Genomic DNA, 19,660 nt, shown 5'->3' on the forward strand with positions numbered 1-19,660 from the left:
AGACAAAGAAGGACGTTATATATTAATAAAAGCTTCAATACAGCAAAAAGATACAACAATTATAAACATTTATGCACCTAATGACAATCATCAAAATATATGAAGCAAAACTGACAGAATTGAGGTGAGAAATAGACAGTTTTACAGTAATAATTGGAGACTTCAATACCCTACTCTCAATAACACATAGGACAACTAGACAAAAGATAAGTAAGGAAATAGAGGACTTAGCATGATAAAACAACTAGATCTAACAGACATATACAGAACACTCAACTCAACAACAACAGTACGTACATTCTTCTCAAGTGCACGTGGGACGTTTTTGGGGATAGACCATATGTTAGATCACAAATCGTCTCAATAGATTTCAAAAAATTGATATTATCCAACCACAACGAGATGAAGTTAGAAATCAACAACAAAAATAAAACTGGAAAATTCACGAATTTGTGGAAATTAAACAGCACATTCTTAAATGACCAATGGATGAAAGAAGAAATCACAAGGGAAATTAGAAAATATTTAGGAATGAATAGAAGAAAAAATTACCACCTTTTCTACAAAAATTGTTTCTGAAAATCGAATCTTAAAATCAAGACAGAATTGCCAAAAATTCCCTGAAGTTCTTAAAAGCAAGTAAAAAAAATAGTCTGCCATAGTGTAACTGTGGCTGCCTAAATTTGGCTCTCTTCAAAAAACCCATACAGATCAACAAGGAGAGCAAATAAATCAATCCATAACCCATACCCTCAGCTGAATGAGGAAATAGAGAATGCTACAAATTTCAAATGATGTATTAGCAGAGAAATAAACACTCAAATCAAGCAAATGTAGTGTTAGAGTCTGTGTTTATGCACAGACGTACATTCCACACAGAGATTGCATGGAAATGAGGAAATAGGAGCAGCGGGCTCAGCCTAGAACATAAACAAAATCACCCTCAGAAAAAGAAAAAGTCCAAGCATGAATGGAGAAATACTGAGAACAAGGCTGATAACTGGTAGATCAGATCCCTGGTTCCTAAGAAATCAAAAAGAAAGGATTTGAGAGCCAGCCCTGATGCCTAGTGGTTAAGGTTTGGCACACTCCACTTCTGCAACCCAGGTGCAGAACCATGCAACTCATCTGTCAGTAACCATGCTGTGCCAGTGGCTCACAAAGAAGAACTAGAAGGACTTACAACTAGAATATACAACTATGCAGCGGGGCTCTGGGGAGGAAAAAAAAGAGAGAGAGAGAGAGGAAGATTGGCAACAGATGTTAGCTCAGTGCAAATCTTTCCCAGCAAAAGCAAATAAATTTTAAAAAATTAAAAGATGGGATTTGAAAGTGCAAGGGACTCAAGCAGACAGACATGGGAAGTTATCACTTCTTACAGAGCAAACAGTGACACAGAAAGGGAAGCACCTCTGGGAGACTTAGTGGCAATGGGCAAGAATGAAGCAGGAGGGGAAATCAGTAGGTCCTTGGAGCCCAAACACCTGATTATACAGGTTACCCATTTCCTCTGGAACTGATCAAGCTCTGAGTCATTTATATCACCTCCATTTGACAATAGACCATCTCTATGCACATCCCATTTCAAGACTTCATAGATTAGATAACTCCAAATTTGTGATGGAAGGTTCCAGTTGCAGAGTGACTTGATATCCCATGGTCAGACATTCAGTCTTTACCAGGGTCCTCTAGCAGGTCAGGAGCTTCTTCTCAAATAGAAAGCACATGACAACAGAAGAAGGAAAGGCCTGACCTCACTACTCGAGGTGTGTGTTCTGTAATTCTCGTACTTGGACTTGCAAAGGTTCTATCCAGCATCTTAACCTGCCACAGACGCTTGTAATACAATGCATATGCTAGGTACTAAGACTCAAATGGCAAGCAACTTTCTACACATCTTGGACCTGTTGCAGAATCTTTTCTTAATTCTTAACATTCCCTGAGGAAATAGATAGGAGAGAATGCCCAAAAGTGGCCTTTGTTGTCTCCAAAATCCAAAAAGGCCCATCAAACATTAGATCTTTCTTCACGGTGGGTAGTACAAGGTGCAGCAACTTGTTTCCTGGCTCAGAGGAACCGTACCTGCATGCTCCAGACCACTGGACCACTGGAAATTTCACCAACATGGCAAGTCCTGGACTATTATCAGGTATATCTCCCATTCCCTGGGTGTATGTGGTAAAGCACCTAGGATGCCCTCTATTTCCATTCCTTATAGCCAGTCAGCATAATGTAATCAATGTGATGGACTGACAAGATGTTCTGTGGGATATCAAGTGACCAAAATTTCTTCAGACTCTATTATGTCAAAGGGCCAAAGATATGACTTAGTCTAGAGGAAAGACAGTGAAAGCACACTGCTGAGTCTATACATGTGAGAAAGCTACTTCTGATTATCTTGATTGATAAGAATGGGAAGAAAGAATTTGTTAGAAGCAGGTCTGGAGCAAGAGAAAAGAACAAATAATGCAAAGAATGGCAACCATAAGGCTATGTGCTTGGTTTCAAACAGGCCAGCACTTATCTACAATTCTCTGCAGCCTGGGACTTGACATTTGGGAGACCCGGATCATGGCAGAATTTGCATTGGCTTCTTCCTCTCTTCCATGAGATTGAAAGTCTTGCAGGGGTCCCCACTTCTCTACTCTACCTAATATGGAGGCACAGAGTTGTTCCAATAAGACAGAACATGCAGTGATGTTCAGGCAAGCACTCCTCCCAGCCATAGCATTCTAGGCATAGCCTCTGAGCTCCCTGGGGCATGGTGGAGTGTCCAGAAAGTTTGCTGGACACAGGTCAAGGCACCAGTTATCACAAGGAAGAAGAGTAACTGCTTCCAGCAAAATTCAGGGTCCATAGTGCTCAAACCAGTGACAAGAAATAGGTCAGCCTTGTACCTATGCTATACACACATAGATGGGAGCACTGGATGCGGACATGGGAGGTAATTCCATATGTGGCCCCTGGCAGGTAACTTTGCCTCTCTTAAGAGTGTCTCTTAGGGTATTTGGGGCATGGCTAAGCACTGGGAAGAGGCTAGGAGAGTGAGGCTATCTGAGGAAGAACCAAGTAAGAGCTCCTGTAGAGCATGCCCTGGCCACCACCTACCACCAATGATGTCTGTGTTCGTGGTTGATCATGATCTCTTTCCTAAGGCCCCCTTGTCCAAGGGCAGTTCTTAGCAGAAGTGGAGAAGATCCTCCAACACCAGGAGCCCTGTGATGCTTCTGAGGTGGGCCAGAGGCTCTGGCCTGATGAAGGCAGGTTTCCTCCTCCCATGTCTCCTTCACCGATGCCCAGCAGGAAGCACTGGACTGGAGTCTAATGCTGCACGCCTGCCTCAGCATGGCCTGTCTACCCAAGTTCTTCAGACTTGACTCCAGGTCCCGATTGGCCTCATGGGACCCAGTCCCTGGATCTAGTTCCTGGACCACTTCACAGGACTTGTGATGCACAGAGTAGTAGGGAGTCTGTACATCAGTGATTAATTTCCCCTGACTCACCATGAGACCATAGGCAAGATCCATAGCCTTCTTGTGCCAATTAATCCTTAGCGGCATCACCATGAACCACCTGTTCCCACACCCGTGGCTGCTCTATGGATTAAAAAGTAGAGAATGAGGCCATAAGGAGGAGGACTTGGGAGAGGTAGGGACCACTCAGTTAATGGAAGGCAGTGGAGTCTCAGAGCCTGCAGCCCATTCCAGGCTCCATCATAAGAGTGGTCATATTGGTAGAAGATGGAGTGGAGAAAGTTTGAGGTTAGCATAGACTCTTGGTTGGCACAGACTCTCACCTCCATGCCTACGGTCTCACCATAATGGAGAAGAATCGAGCAAACAGGGAGTCCAGAGGAAACATCCTCCTCTAACTGCATCATGACCTCTCAGTCTGTTTTGGCCTTGGGGCATGTCACTTCACTTTCCTGGGATTCATTTTCTTCACTGTAAAGAGACAGTAATCTGAACCTCAGAAGGAGAAGGAGTGGGGTGGGCCAAGGCTGGAAACATGAATGCAGTCCTTGGGGGCCTCCTACTCTGTGCCCCAGGGTCTAGCCTCCACCCAGCTCATGTTTAACTTGGCCCTTCTGACTCCAGGGTAAAAAATGTTCTCCTAGTATCAGGAGATGCCACACATGAGAACTTTCTCCCCCTGGGAGCACTGGTTCATTGAACAGAGGAACAAGGGTATTGAACCTCCAAGGGGCCCAGCCAGGGTGTATGGGCCAAAGGGAGAGAGTAGAGAAGCATGACAAGGGGAGAGAGATCAGAGACAGGGACCCAGAAAGGTAGGGGCATCCTGGGGTCTGCACTGGGTTCTCAAGGATCACAAGCACTAAGAGGAAAACACACAGGTCCTTGGGCATTTGTTCTGGTTTATTTGACAGGAACAAGTAGTTCAGGTGGTAGGGAAGGAGGCACTCCTGTTGACATCCTTGTGCCCCTGATTTGAAGGCCTTGTGCTTTGGTCTCAGCACAGTCTCCAGAAGAGGGTTGGGGGAGTAGGATGCAAAGCCCAGCCCACTCTCCCACTCATCTGAGGCTCATGCAAACGTTCCCACAGAAGGTTGGACAGCATACAGTATTCGCGTTTGAACAATGCAGGAAATATGAACAGTGGTCGTTGCAATGATGCACGCTTAGCTGCTTCATACAGGCCTTGTTATCTAAGAAGGACAGGAGAAGAGTCAGTGGAACTAGGTCTGAACAGACCACCTCCCTGGAGCTTAAAGCCTCCTCCGAGACCCCAGAACCCAGGTCCCACTCATGGCATTCTTGGACTTTTCAGGGAACTCACTTTCTGCCCCTCAGCAAATCCTGGTGATTGGTAGTATCTTCAGTCCTGTTCTCCCCATTCTCCCCCAGTAGACCTCAATGCCTGGGCTTCCTGGACCCTCTCCATACTCCTGCACCAGGACCGTGTCTCTCATAGTAGTTATGGCCTAGGAGAAGTCAGACCTATACACTCTCTGACCCTGAGAACTCAACAAAATCTGAGACATCCTGCAAACCCTCCCCCACTCTCCAGAATTTGCAGGGTCCAGAGAGGAAGAGGAACTTGGCTCCTCCTCACTATCACTGTCTCTAGTACCCTTGCCCCTTCCTGGAAAATACCACTTTCAATATTTCCCTTCCACTGCCACCATCCTAGTCCCTCTGGAGATGACTTTAACTTGACCCTGAACACCCCAAAATTTGCTTTCCCAACATTCTTTTTTTCTACCCCTACTCCTATAAACATCTCTGGATATTTTTTGGTTGCATATATGCATAAATCCAAGAATAGTTGTTTTGTTTCCCCATCTGATTCTCAGCCCCAGTGTACCTTTCCCTATTGTATGTACCATTTGTCTCTGGATGTTTGGAATGGAGAATAAAAAGATGTAGGTTTCGCTTGCATCACTATTCACAGAGCTGCGGAAAGGGGCTGGAGGGCCATGGTTTGGGAGGACCCAGAGCCCTCATAGTGCTTGGTCAGCACAGGATGTGCTGCAAGGTTCCGATTCCCAGGTCCTCCTTAGGGTGGACACAACCCCTCCTTCCCCTCCCCATCCCCATCCCTAGCCCATCACCTATGCTGCATCTTCTTCCATTTATGGATACCTCCTTTGTGGATCTTCCATTTATAGAGCCCTCCTTGGGCCTGCAGCAGCAGCACACAGAGAAGCAGGAGGGGCAGCAGGGCCTGGGTTGGCATGACTCTGCAGAGCAGTGAGCTCTAAGTCTGGCACAGATTTCCCTGGAGAGCTGGGGGTGACGAGGGAAGGAAAGAAAGAACAGGTTATCCTGGGCTCCTCCCTGCCTCTGCTGGCCAAGCCAGGGAGTCCTCGTGTCCTCCCTTCGCCTGCCCCCTGCCGTGGCCTGCTGTGTGGACTTGGGCTTCTGCAGAGATGACTCCTCCTCTCACATAACTAACCCTCCCCTTTGCAAACAGAATTTTGTTCCTGAAAGATATAATATTTCTGTACTCTAATGACAAAATAACTTACAGGAAAAAAGAACAGAAAGATCTATTCCTCCATTCATCAGTGGATGAATAGATAAAGAAGATGTGGTATTTATACAATGGAACATATTCTGCCATGAGAAAGAAGGAAACCCTGCCACGTTTGACAACTTGAAGGACACTTGAGGCATTATGATAAGTGAAATAAGTCAGGCAGAAAGAGACAAATACTGCATGACATCGCTTATATATGGAATCTGAAAAAGCACGTAGAAATAGAGAGTAGAGCGGTAGTTACTAGAGTTGGAGGTTGTGGGAATGGGGAGAGGTTGGGCAAAGAGTACAAACTTCCAGTTATGAGATGAATAGATTCGGGGGATCTAAGGTACAGCATGCTGATTATAGATAATAATATTGTATTATATACTTGAAAATTGCTGAAAGAGTAGAACTTAAATGTCCCCACTGCAAAAAAGAATGATAATTACGTGATGTGATGAAGATGTTAGATAACGCTATGTTGGTGATCATCTTGCAATATATAAGTGTATCAAACTAACATGTTACACCTTAAACTTACACAATGTTACATGTCAACTATATTTTAATAAAGCTGGAAAACTTAATATGTTACATATATTATATATAATTATATATGTTACATATGTATTTTACTAAGATATAATTGATATAAATTGATTATATCTTGATAAAGCTGGAAAATATATATATTTAACACATATATTTTCCAGCTTTGTTAAAATATATTCACAATAATTTGTTAATATAATAAAATATATTGTATGATATAATTAATAATATATTAATTGTACTATTATGTATAATTATGTATAATCTATTTTATTAACATAATTGATTCTATTACTTATAATAATGTATTAATAACATGTTAATTATTCATATAATAATTATATAATTAAAACATTATTAATTAATGTATCAGAGAGAGAGAGAGCCACTAGCGGGGGCCACGGGAAGAATGGGGGCCCACAGTAAGTATCTTACCCCTCAGACAGAGGAAGGATTCTGTCAGTCAAGGGCTCAGGGCAGGTTCTCCAGGAGGAGGTAGTCACCGCCAGAAACATTGTGGAGGAGTATTGTGGGCTCTCAGAAGTGAAGGAGTTCATTTTCATTCTTCCCTAACAGGAGAAAGAGGGGAGACCTGAAGGCACTGGACTCGCAATAAGCCTGGAAGCTGGGAAGATCATGGTGGTGAAGATTTGAATCCTATTCTGATATTCTGAACTCCTAATGCAGGCTCCTTCAGTACACAGGTGTAGTTTATTTTCAAAATATCTGATACTCATACCTATAGTTTGCAGAGTGCTTCTTGACCCAAAATTTTCTCGCTCTCCCAGTTCATCTTTTAATCCACTCATAAAAGATACCTACTTGGTGAGTGGATACTGTCACATTGATCCTATCAAAGAAGAGTTATAGATGAGAAACAGAAGCTGAAATAGGAGCTGCATTTTCTTGATCCAACCACCCTGCAGGTGGGTGGCAATGTAAACATTCCAGCCAATAGGCTGATGGCAAAAGTTATTTGTTACTTCTTGGTCAAAGCTTTAAGGAGCTGGTAAGCCTCCTTCACACAGTCTTTGCCCTGCACCAGCTTAGTACAGATGACAAGATGGTGAAGCCAAAAGGTGGAAGAAGCCTGCGTCCCAGAATCGCCACATGAAAGAAGAGTCATCCAGTGTTCTAGAATAGCCATCTTGAACTATTATGAGAGCAGAAAATAAAACTTCTATTGCATTCCAGCCATTATATCATGAGGGCTCTTTATTAATGCCATTTAATCTATCCTAACTAATAACACACATTTTAGGCAGAACTAAACTTTTTCTCTTCGGTTTCTCTTTTTCTGCAACATTCATGTTTTGGATCCACTAATCGATGGCACTGGTGATCCAGCCTAAGTGAAGCTCCTATTCTTTGCCCAGCCATTACCACTGGACCCAGAGTCTGACTTAGCAGGGGACCTTTCTTGGTGCAAAATTAAGACAACTAGATTGCTGATTCAACCCCGCAACAAACTCCCTCTTACTCTTGAGTAAGTCATGTCTCTGTGTGACTCACAAGAGTAATAAAAGGCTCAAATGAGAGTGTTCACGAATTTGTTTTTTTTAATTCCTACATGCAAGGCACTGTATTCAGTGCTAAGTACTATAGCATAAGTCAGCCATTGTTCCTGTCTCTGCAGGATTCACAATCTAGCAGGAGAAATATAAAATTGAATAAGTCTAATGCAACGTGATCAGGACTATAGAGGGAGAAAATAAGGTAGTATTGAAGCCCAGCAGAGGGTCTTCTGACCTCAATTTGGAGGAATAAGTAAAGGATTCCTGGAGGAATGGTCCTTTAATGTAAAACCTTAAAAGAGAGTAGAAATCAACCTTCATATTCTAGCTCAGCATGGGAAACAAAGTTAGTGCTCAACACACATTAGTTCTTTTGTCATTAATCTTGGGGGGAAAACCTCCTGTAGGAGAAAACTATATACCATTAATAAAATAGCCTCTAGCATGGTATCTGTTCCCTAAAAGACTGCGTATCTGAGATTATGACATCAAGTAACTGTTATCAAACATGCTCATCATTAGCTGGGTGCTGTCACATCCAACAAGACAAGTTCAGATAAGATTAGGAGCAACCTATCATGCATTAGAAGCGATACATCTGGGATAGGGCCAAGCAGGTCCGTATAGTACAAGAAAGACACACAAACAGGTGATCTAGATCCCTGTGTCACCTAACACTGTTATGTCTATATTTCTCCGTCAGCTCACACCTGTGGTCTCAGGAGCTGTTCTCTAACTATCAGTTGATGCAGCAGAAAAAATAAGAAAGTCTGGTTCACATATGGGTTGGATCTCTATGAGAGTGTTGGCTTTAAATGCACTATTTCCACATGGCAGTCCTACTGGTGTCATGACCGAAAAGCAATTGGGGAGGGGAATTTCTCCTGTGGACAGAGGTTTAGGCGATCTACCCGTAGTTTGAGTAGAGAGAAGGAACTTGAGATGGGAATATCTATGGCCCCATGTATAGTGGTGAATGCTTGGCAGGTTTGCTAGAGGTCTGAAGGAAACAATAAGCCAGGAGACTTGGAGACAAGAAGTTTGAGGAAGAAGCATGGATGGATGAGTGGGAGTGGGCACAAAGTGTGCATCACTGCAGAAGAGGCATGATAGACCTGGGTTTACTGGATGTCTTGGCCAGTTAATGTAGGCCAGACTCTGTCTTTAGCCACACCAATACTTTCACAATGGACCCATGAACAGAGTAGCTGTGATGACAGAGATGTAGGCTATGCATAGGCTCATCATCATGAGCTCACCGCCACCAAAGCTGATGTAACTACTCCTGTTCTGAATGTATGGCTTAGCAGCAGCACAGGCCAAGAGTGAACCCTCAATATAGCACTGGTCCTCAGTAAGTGAATCAGCCACTTGGTGCAAGTTTAGACATCAGTCCCATTTCTCCTTGGACAGGGAGTGACTCACCTTGACTGGGATAGACACATGTTCTGGGAGCATGATTTGACTTTTCTTTCTGCAATCCCTCAACCAACACCACTATGTCATGGATCAAAGAGTGTCTGATGTATGGACATAGGGTTCCATGTAATATTGCTTCAGGCCAATTGACAAATTTTACATCAGATAAGGTCAGTAACAAGTCTTTAATCATAAGATCCCCATGGTTCTACTCTATACTATATCACCCAGAATTTGTCAGCCTGACAGGGTTATGGATTGGCCTACTGAAGAAGCATATAAATGGCCAGATTGGAGATGACACCCCACAAAGATGGAACTTTTTCCTTCTGGTTTAGAAATGTACTTTGGCCAAAGGCCTTGTATGCTGCAATCTCTCTGATAGACAGAATACATGAGTCCAGAACCCAAAGAACTGCAAGTAGATGTACTCCACATCATCCCCAGCAATTTGTCCTTCCTATCCCCAAAATGTTAGGTTCCATGCATCAGGAAATTCTGGTATCCAGAAGGCATGCTTCCACCAAGTGGACCTAAAAGACGTATATAGAACACTCAACAACAACAGAATAAATAGTCTTCTCGACTACTCATGGAACATTCTCCAGGATAAATCATTATCCAACATAAATCATTCTTTTAGGCCAAAAAACAAATCTAAATAAACTTTAAAAGATTGAAATCATATCAACCGTATTCTCCAACCACAACTGAATTAAGCAAGACATCAATAATAGAAGGAAAATTGGAAAATTCACAAATATGTGGAAATTAAACAACACACTCATAAACAATCAATGGGTCAAAGAAGAAATTGCAACAGAAATTAGAAAACGCTTTAAGATGAATGAAAATGAAAACACAATATACCAAAACTTATAGGATGCAGTGAAAGCAGTGCTTAGGGGGGAATTTATAGCTGTAAATGCTTATATTAAAAAAGAAGAAAGGTCCCTGGATATTTATCCAAGAAAAATTAAAACATTAACTTGAAAAGATATCTGCACCCCAATGTTCATAGGAGCATTATCAACAGTAGCCAAGACATGGAAGCAACCTAAGTGTCCATCAATAGATGAATGCATAATCAAATGTGGTATAATATATACAATGGAATATTATTAAGCCATAAAAAAGAGAATCTTGCCATTTGTGACAACATGGGTGGACCTTGAGGGCATTATGCTAAGTGAAATACATCAGACAGAGAAAGACAAATACAGTATGATCTCACTTATATGTGAAATCTAAAAAAACCCAAAGCCAAAAAACCAACTTATAGATACAGAGAACAGATTGGTGGTTGCCACAGGTGGTGGGTGAGGGTTGAGAGAAATAGATGAAGGTAGTCAAAAGGCACAAATTTCCAGTCATAAAATAAATAAGTCGTGGGATGTAAGGTACAGCATGGCTATAGTTAATAATACTATATTGTATATTTGAAAGCTGCTAAGAGAGTAGATCCTGAAAGTTCTCATCAAGAAAAAAATTGCAACTATGTATGGTGACGGATGTTACCTAGACTTACGGTGCTGATCATTCCACAATATATACAAATACAAAATCATTATGTTGTATACCTGAAACTAATATAATGTTATATGTCAATGAGAGCTCAATTAAAAAAAAAGAAATCAACAGCCTGACTTTACACCCTAAGGAACTAGACAGAGAAGAACTAAACTCAAAGCTAGTGGAAGGAAGGAAACAACAAGATCAGAGCAGAGGTAAACAAAATAGGGAACAGAAACCCAATAAAAAGAAACAAGGAAGATAAACGGTTCTTTTAAAAGATCAGTAAAATTTAAAGCCTTTAACTAGAGTGACTAAGAAAAAAAAAAGAGAAAACAAAAATAAGTAAAATCAGAAATGAAAGTGGGAACATCACTACCAACTGTACAGGAATAAAAAGGATTATAAGAGATACTATGAATAATTTTATGCTGACAAATTTGATAACCTAGATGAAATGGACAAATGCCTAGAAACACACAAATTACCAAAACTGATTGAAGAAGAAATAGAAAAAATGAGCATATCTATAACATGTGAGGATATTGGATCAGTAATTTTAAAAAAACTCCCAACAAAGAAAAACCCAGTACTAGACATCCTTTCCCCCTTTTGTAGTATAATCTACCCATGTGATCTCACATTTTTTACTGATTTGGATTATATACACACATAAAAAGTTATATAAAATAAAGATATTGTTCACATTTCTTAATTCCAAAAAAATAGAATAGAAGGGAACACTTCCTGAGTCATTCTATGAGACCAGCATTATCCTGACACCAAGCCAGACAAAGACAGCACAAGAAAAGAAAACTACAAACCAATATCTCTTATGAATATAAATGCAAAAATTGTCGGAAAAAATACTAGCAAACTGAATCTAACACAATTTTAAAACAATTATACACCATGACAAAGTGAGATTAACACCAGAAATGCAAGGGTGGCTCAACGTATGAAAATATGTATGTATTAGAACATAATGTAACACACCTCATTAATAGAATGAAGGGAAAAAATCACATGATCACCATACATTAGTGATAAAAATGTTAAATGGTTCAACCACCATGGAAACAGTTTGCAGTTTCCTGAAAAAGCTAAACAGATGAAGTTAAACATATGATCCAACAATTCTGCTCCTAGGTATACACTCAAAATAATTGAAAACAGGTATAAAAATAAATACTTGCACACAAATGTTCGGACTGCACTATTTGCAAGCACCAAAAGGTGGAAACAGCCCAAATGTCCATCAACAGATGATGAATGGATAAGTAAATTGTAGTATATACATACAATGGATTATTATTCACATATAAAAATGAATGAAGTACTAATACATACTAGAACACGAATGAATCTCAGCAACCACAGAGATAACATTCTCACTTATCATTTTGGCAAAAATTCAAAAGCATAACAGCACATTCTGTTAAGGGAAACATGCGTGCTCATGTGGTATGTAGCAGGACAAAATGGTGCAACCTTTATGGAGTAGAATTTGGTGATATCTAACAGAACTACGTATGAATTTACTCTTTTAATCAACAATTGCTCTTTTAGAAATTTACCCTGATGCTATACCTCCAATAATACAGAAAATACACAAATGATTGGTCATTGCAGCACATTCGTAACAGCAAAATCTTGGAAAATACATAAACACCCACATGTGGGAGATTGGCTGTGTGACTAGGGTGTGTGCACACAGTGGTGAAGAATGCAGCTGTAGGAAAGGGGAAGTGGCTATGAACCGCCTTAGGGTGATTTTCAGGATATACTGTTAAATGAAAACAACAAGGTGCAAATGAGTATATTTGTGCAAGAAAAAAAGCGGAATTAAGGATTCAAGTAACTGATTATCTTACACAAAACTTTCCAAAGATTGATAAAAGAGGGCTGCTACTTGGCACATTCTATGAGGTCAGTGTCAGCTTGCTACAAAACCAGGCAAGGACAGCATAAGAAAGATTACAAGCCCATTTCCCTTATGAATAAAGATGTAAAATGCCTTAAAAATAGTGTTACTGAAAGTTCAGTCTCTGAACCCAATGCCAATCCAAATAACAGGAACACAGTCTTGAGTGGAAAAGGAAAGGCGTTATTTCCTTTGCGGGGCAAAGAGAGCAAAACAAGGGCTTGTGCCTGCGAAATTGGCAGCTCCCCGTTAAGAACCACGTAGGGGTTTTTATTTGGGGTTTTAGGTAGGGGAGGGAGGCCATGGCCTTCTTGGTCAGCGTTTTCCCACGGCCTGTGTCTGGGGCTGCTTCCAGTGGAGGAGAGAAAGGATTTCTCACATGAGTGTCCTTGGCTGTTTATCTCCATGGTGGAAGGTAGACTGACGTCAGGAAGCCAAGGAGTTGGGCCTGGGAACCTTCAGTTTCTTGACACTCTCTGGACATTAGTTTCTCCGTAAAAGAACTTCAAGGTCCTGTGATTAGCTACAACTTTGGTGGGAGCCCAGTTTGAGGCCGTCTGGACTTGGACAATTTGTAACTTCTATTTGGTTGTAAAGCTCAGAGAGTCAGAGGTTAAAGAAACAAACATGAGTGTAACTAAAGAAGCAGTGAAGTGGGACCGTGTGCTTTTAGTTTTAACTCCATACATGCTGGGTTCACTGCAGAGGGATAAATATCACAGCTGATATTAAGGAAGAGCCGGTAACAACAGCAAACTGAACCAAACAATATAAAAACGATAATACACCATGATCACATGAGATTAGTGGAGAAATATAAGACTGGTTTACTGTTAGAAAATCTGAAATGTAATTTAGTACATTAACAGATTATGGGAGAAAAATAATACTATCATCTCAATATATGTAGGAAAAAACAATAGATATAATTTCACATAAATTAATGAAAATTTTCTTATGTCAGGAACAAGAGAATTTTCTAAATCTGATAAAAGACATTTACGAGAAACCTAAAACAGACACTACCCAAAAGAGGAAACGTAAGCAGCTTTCATTTTAAGTCAAGCATCAGACGAGAATATACGCTATCACCACTTCTACACAATACCATATGGAGGTGCTGCCTGCACAATGAGGCATTACGTAAAGTTTGAATAAGAAAAATACAACCGTTATTATTTGCAGATTATGATTGACTACATAGAACACTAAAAAGAGCACATCAAGAAATTATGATAGGGGCCGGCATGGTGGCTCAGCGGTTAAGTGCACACATTCTGCTTTGGCGGCCCGGAGTCCACTGGTTCCGATCCCGAGTATGGACGAGGCACCGCTTGGCAAGCCATGCTGTGGTAGGCATCCCGCATATAAAGTGGAGGAAGAGGGGCACGGATGTTAGCTCAGAGCCAGTCTTCCTCACCAAAAAGAGGAGGATTGGCAGCAGATGTTAGCTCAGGGCTAATCTTCCTCAAAAAAAGAAAAAAAGAAAGAAATTTGATAAAAGGTAGAAGGCGATAAAAGGTGGAAGCAAGGTAACGAGTTACAGATCAATATGCAAAAGTCATTTCTCTACTTTAGCAACAAACAAAAAGAAATAACTAAAAAGTTAATGATACTATCTACATTTTCATTTTTTAAATTCAAGCCTCTCTAGAAATAAATATAACAAAGACATGCCAGAACTCTACATGGCAAAAATTATAAAAATTTTGTCAAAGGACATGAACAAGACCTAGACAGATGAGAGACATAACAAGGTCAAGTTTAGGGGGATGAAAGAAGTATAGATTTGAAAACATTGCCTGGCCCTGGAGTGGGCGTGGTTGGGAGGTGGTTGGATTTCTGTCAAGCCCTCCGGATTGGAATACACAGCAAAAGGCCAGTCAGAGCTTGCCTTGACTTTGCCCTCCTTCCCTCTCTTCTCTAAGCTGCGCCTGGTCAAACCCAGCAGTCTTGGGCCGGGACTTACTCATCTGTCCTTTCGGCAGCATGAAGCCCGTGCTGCTTCTGCAGTCCCTGCTGTTGATTCACCTAACACCACAGCTGGTCCCTGGGAGTCCCAAGCAGCATTTTATGAGTAGGTGCTGGGTCTGGGCCCAGGGGAGGGAAACAGCATCTGTAGAGATAAGAGGATCTGAGGGCTGACAGCCTGGGCACACCGCATGAAAAAATACAGTATCGGGGCCGGCCCGTGGCCGAGTGGTTAAGTTCGCATGCACCGCTTTGGCCGCCCAGGGTTCCACCGTTCGGATCCTGGGCATGGACATGGCACCACTCATCAGGCCACGTTGAGGTAGCGTCCCCTGTGCCACAACTAGAAGGACCACAACTAAAATATACAACTATATACTGGGGGGATTTGGGGAGAAAAAGCAGAAAAAAAAAAGATTGGCAACAGTTGTTAGCTCAGGTGCCAATCTTAAAAAAAAAAGGTATCATGTTCAAGAGTCCAAGTTTTATCATCAGCAAGATCTAGGTTTGAATCCCTCCTCTGTCGCTTTCTGAGTGATCTTGGGCAGACTGTCTGGGCCTCAGGTTTTCTCTTTGTAGCAGGGATAGTTGGGAGGAGAAACTGAGATAATGCCTGCAGACACAGAGCACTCTTACTGGACCATGGCGAGTACTCAGTAAGTATTAACTACTGTAAACATTATCAGCCTCATCATCCAGCTTATTCTGACTGCTCCTGGTTCCTTCATGGATGCTTGGGCCAACTTTTCAAGTATTACAACAGAGAAGAAAATTAAGTTGGTAGAACTCAAGCTGGAAGCTACGTAATCTCAGCCTTGGAGGATGTTTTGGGAGAGGAGAAAAGAAAGTCTCACATTTTATTTCACATTTTAAAAATTCAGAGGTACCTGCACAATTACCAGTGATTAGCATCAAAGGGAAGGTATAGAGTCCATCTCAGCAGCCACCATTGCCCAGCTCAACATAACAGGAGCACTGGCCACAGTAATGCTGACCCCGACCAACGCCAAATGGGAACTGAACTCTTATTCACCATACCTGTACTCTTCTGTGGGGAGGGCATCTTCAGAATATTGGGGGCTCGGAAGAGGGATATGTGTGGCATCTCATGTGTCTAGGGACACAAGGTCCTGTTTTAGGGGTGTCAGAGAGGGCATGTAGGTATGAAAGACTAAGGGAGGCTAAGCAAGCTGCAAGAGAACAGGGGTATCCAGGATAGAGTTAATTGGAGAATGAAGGACTAAAGTTTGAGGAGAGACCTTCTGAAAAACTGGTAAGTGCTGTGAGTGAGATTGGGACCAGACATCCAGAAGAGGAAGAAAAACTTGAGAAGGTCAACCTCTTTGAGATCCCTGGCTCAGGACTTCCCTGCACTGTTCCACTGAGCCCCAAACTCTCCAAAGTGGGGACCAGTTCCAATTTCTCGCCCTGACCCACTGAGCTATATGGATGACTGGGAGGCCTAGGGTGAGTGCTGAGTCCTGGTCTCTGCCAAATTGTCAACAGTTTGGGCCTTGGCTTTTTTCACGCCATCTCTGGTGCCATTTGCTGTTACAATTATAGCCCTGACTTTATTCACATTTATTCCTTTCAGATAAGCATAGTTTCCTACCTTCTATTTACAAATACCTGCAGAGAAATAGATTATGGAATGCCCCACCTATGAAATTCGCCCCAAAGAAAGAGCAAGTCACAAGGTTCAAAAATTAGGGCCTGGCTGGGCTTGGATAAAGGGGTTGCTGGGGCCCATCCTTAATGCTTTGGAGTTCAGGAACAGAGAAAATATTGTGAGTTTGGAGATTTGGGGCAGGATCTCCTGGTGGAGGTCATCTTGGCTTTGACCTGAGTATTGGGGGAATGGAAGGAATGAGATGTCAGCATCAAGATGCTTATTCTCCACTAACAGTAGACACTGGGGGCATCATGGTGCTCTTGCCTCCTGATCAGTAGATACCTGGGAAGAAGGAGAAGCTGATCTTTGGATCCCATTCTGAAATACCTACCCTTCTCCCTGTGAAAGATGTCACCCCTAGAACTCATTTGTGATTCGGGTTCCGGCATTCTGATGCCAGTACCTTCAGTGGGCTGTGTGGTCTTCATCCTTTCCCAAAATCTTCCCTTCCACTCATTCTTCCTATACACAAATAAGAAGTGTTAGGTTGACCCTAGTTAAACTATATTGTTAGTGAGAGGCTGTACAACTTGCTGAGACTACAAAATGAATCAGTGCAAATGGACCTACACACCTCTCTCTTGCTCACAGCACACACCATTCATTCCCTTGAACTGGACCCAACCAGGGTCTACAGGGACTTGGCATCTGATCTGCAAGGAATGACCAATAGGTGCAGGCTTCTGCCAAAATCTGTCTTCAATCAGATATCCAAGCCTTGGTCTTCCCTGCTGAGAACTCAGAGGGAACTCAAAATCTTATTCCACCTCCCTGTGATCACACGAGAGAGATCACGGCGGCTGGTTTCCTGGCAGTTCCTTGGGCTTTTGGAGTTCTGAATGTGACTCCAGCCTGCTGTTTCAGGCTCTTCTCTTTCCTGTTCTGTATTCCAGAGTACATCTTGGAACCTCCACCATGCAGATCGGCCCCTGAAGAGTGTACTCAATTCTGTACGTTGCAGGAAGATTGCCCAAAAGGACTTCAGTGCTGTTCTGCCTTCTGTGGGATAATCTGTACGTTAAACTACAATGTAAAACACAAAAAGTAAGGGGATTCTCCTACGCCCAGTCCTCACCCTGGAGCTGCTGGTGGGAGCTCAACAGAAGAGTCTCTTACCAGCCACTACAATAGATCTCTTTTTCTCTCTAACTCGCCTTCTCTTCACCAACAATAATTTCCATAAGTGTTCTGATTAAAAGAGCCTTTCTCCACTCCTGAACTATATAATCCTTCTCTCGCCATCACCACACCTGTGAATCTCTGAATCTGCCTCTCTGAACACACTTGCAAACCCATCCATCCACTGTCCTTTCGTGGAATACACCTGTATCCTGGGGCCTGAGACACTATATCTGGGATGCAAGTGTCACCAAAATCCCAAAGCAAATTTGTTCTGTTTTTGCTTGCCATCTATCACCAAACACCATCCTTTGGCCCCCAGTGTTCCTGGGCTCTGGAGGTCCTCCAGCCAATGGAAGCTTAGGTTAGTTGCCCAGGCGTTAGCGCTGGCCCCACATCTGCTGATTTGAGGGCGCTCCAAGAGCAGAGTGCTGATGAGGCATCTGGTTTCCAATGCTATTTTGCAACTATGTCTTTCTGTGACCTTGAGTAAGACAAGTCTCCATTTTGCCTTTCTTTTTCTCACACATAAAATGAGGACTCTTTTTTTTCTAGCCTTGCAAGATTGTTATAAGGTGTAAATGAGGTCTCAAAATATCAAAGGCAGGAGAGTCAACCAGTGAGCTTCTAAACTGTCTTCTTCTCTGCCATATTCCCTGCCCTGAGCATGATGCCCAACATATAAGACAAGGTACAGAGTGATTAATTATGGGGCCAGGGCCAAATATCTGGACGCAAATCCTGGTTCTACCACTTCTTAGCTGAGTGGCCTCAGACAAGTTAATCAACCTCTCCCTGGGCATCAGCTTTCTCATCTTTCAGACTCGAACAATAAAAGTAAGGTTAAAATAGATAACCCATGCAATCTCTAAAAACATTGCTTGCCACATAACAGTGACTCAATAAATTTTAGCAATTAGGCAACCACTTTGCTCTCAAGACTGGCCCTTGCAATTAAACTCCACATCTTTCAAGACTCTGCACGGGAATGCAGAAGCATACATGTGACTCTTGGTTGTCACTGGGTTCTCTGAGGTTCTTCTTTCCCTATGGCAGCAGAACTTAGCTTCCTAGTCTCGTTTTAATGATGGAAGTAATGGAAAATAAAAAATTATATCTTTAAGGACAAAACTTCACCAGATTATATTTGAAAATATTTTTCTTCTATAGAACCAAACAGAGGGCTTTGGGAAACATCACGGCTGGCAACTGAGGCATGTTTCCCAGAGCATTTGGTAAGGATCAGGGTTTGGCCTGGCATTTCTGGTGTGAGTTTTCCCAGTTTTCCTCCTCTAGCCTCTCTAGGTCTGATATTCCCACAAGGTCAGAATAGCCGTTTGTCATCCAGATCGCACCCTCCTCCACTATCCCCTCCTGGGGCTATGTTCTCACTCCCTGGGGGAGGATGAGGTCCAGGGTGAGTTCTGCAACACAGAGCAACATAAGGAGGCCGAGTCATTGCCTAGGGGGAACACAAGGTACTCAGATCTGAGCCTTTGCCAGGAAACAGGCTGTGCCGGCCTGCAGGTTGACAATGCCCTGGGCAGTGAGTCGAGCTGAGCCTTTCACGCTCTGTGTGGCTTTGGTCAGCTCACTCTACATCTCTGAGACCATCAGCTTCCTCATGTAAAAGATGAAGAGGTTGCCATGCCCCTGGTTTGTGAGGCTTACATGAGGCCATGTGGAATGGAAGAACTCGGTCATTGCAAAGACTCTGCAAAGGTTAGAAGCTGCCAGCAACCCACTCTCTGGGTTCCAGATTTTTCCTCTTTAAAAAAACGGATGGTCTTTATTATTTTACCACTGTTACAAGAATGGTGGGCAAAATGAAGTGCTTTGTAACTCCACCACCAAATCCAAGCTACCACTCAGAACTTGGTGGATTTTGTTGCAGACTGAAAAGATAATGATGAGCTTAGGGTCTTCTAACAGTCCTTCTGAAGTCACCAGAGATTCCAAGTTTAGGACGGTGGTATGTATTTCAGCTTAGAC

At 42.4% G+C, this 19,660-nt stretch overlaps 2 protein-coding genes across 4 annotated transcripts in view; one reads left to right on the plus strand and one right to left on the minus strand.

Moving 5' to 3' along the window:
* WFDC3 (WAP four-disulfide core domain 3) overlaps positions 1-19,660 on the minus strand; it is a 145,270-nt gene that overhangs the window by 43,049 nt on the left and 82,561 nt on the right. Inside the window, exon 5 of one of the 3 annotated variants that reach the window (XM_044748665.2) lies at positions 5,612-5,747. The exons of 1 other annotated variant lie outside the window; for it this stretch is intronic. The gene's annotated coding sequence lies outside the window, so the exon portion shown is untranslated. Of the gene's footprint in view, positions 1-5,611; positions 5,748-6,983; positions 7,107-19,660 lie in introns of those variants that run through there. One more of the 3 variants, XM_044748664.2, reaches the window with a different exon arrangement.
* Positions 14,773-17,719, plus strand: WFDC13 (WAP four-disulfide core domain 13). The gene is made up of 2 exons (XM_070485411.1): positions 14,773-14,983; positions 17,443-17,719. The coding sequence occupies exons 1-2, from the start codon at positions 14,896-14,898 to the stop codon at positions 17,595-17,597; spliced, it is 243 nt and encodes an 80-aa protein (XP_070341512.1). The 5' UTR covers positions 14,773-14,895; the 3' UTR covers positions 17,598-17,719.

This window comes from Equus asinus, chromosome 15 (assembly GCF_041296235.1).
Source record: "Equus asinus isolate D_3611 breed Donkey chromosome 15, EquAss-T2T_v2, whole genome shotgun sequence".
NCBI lineage: Eukaryota > Metazoa > Chordata > Mammalia > Perissodactyla > Equidae > Equus > Equus asinus.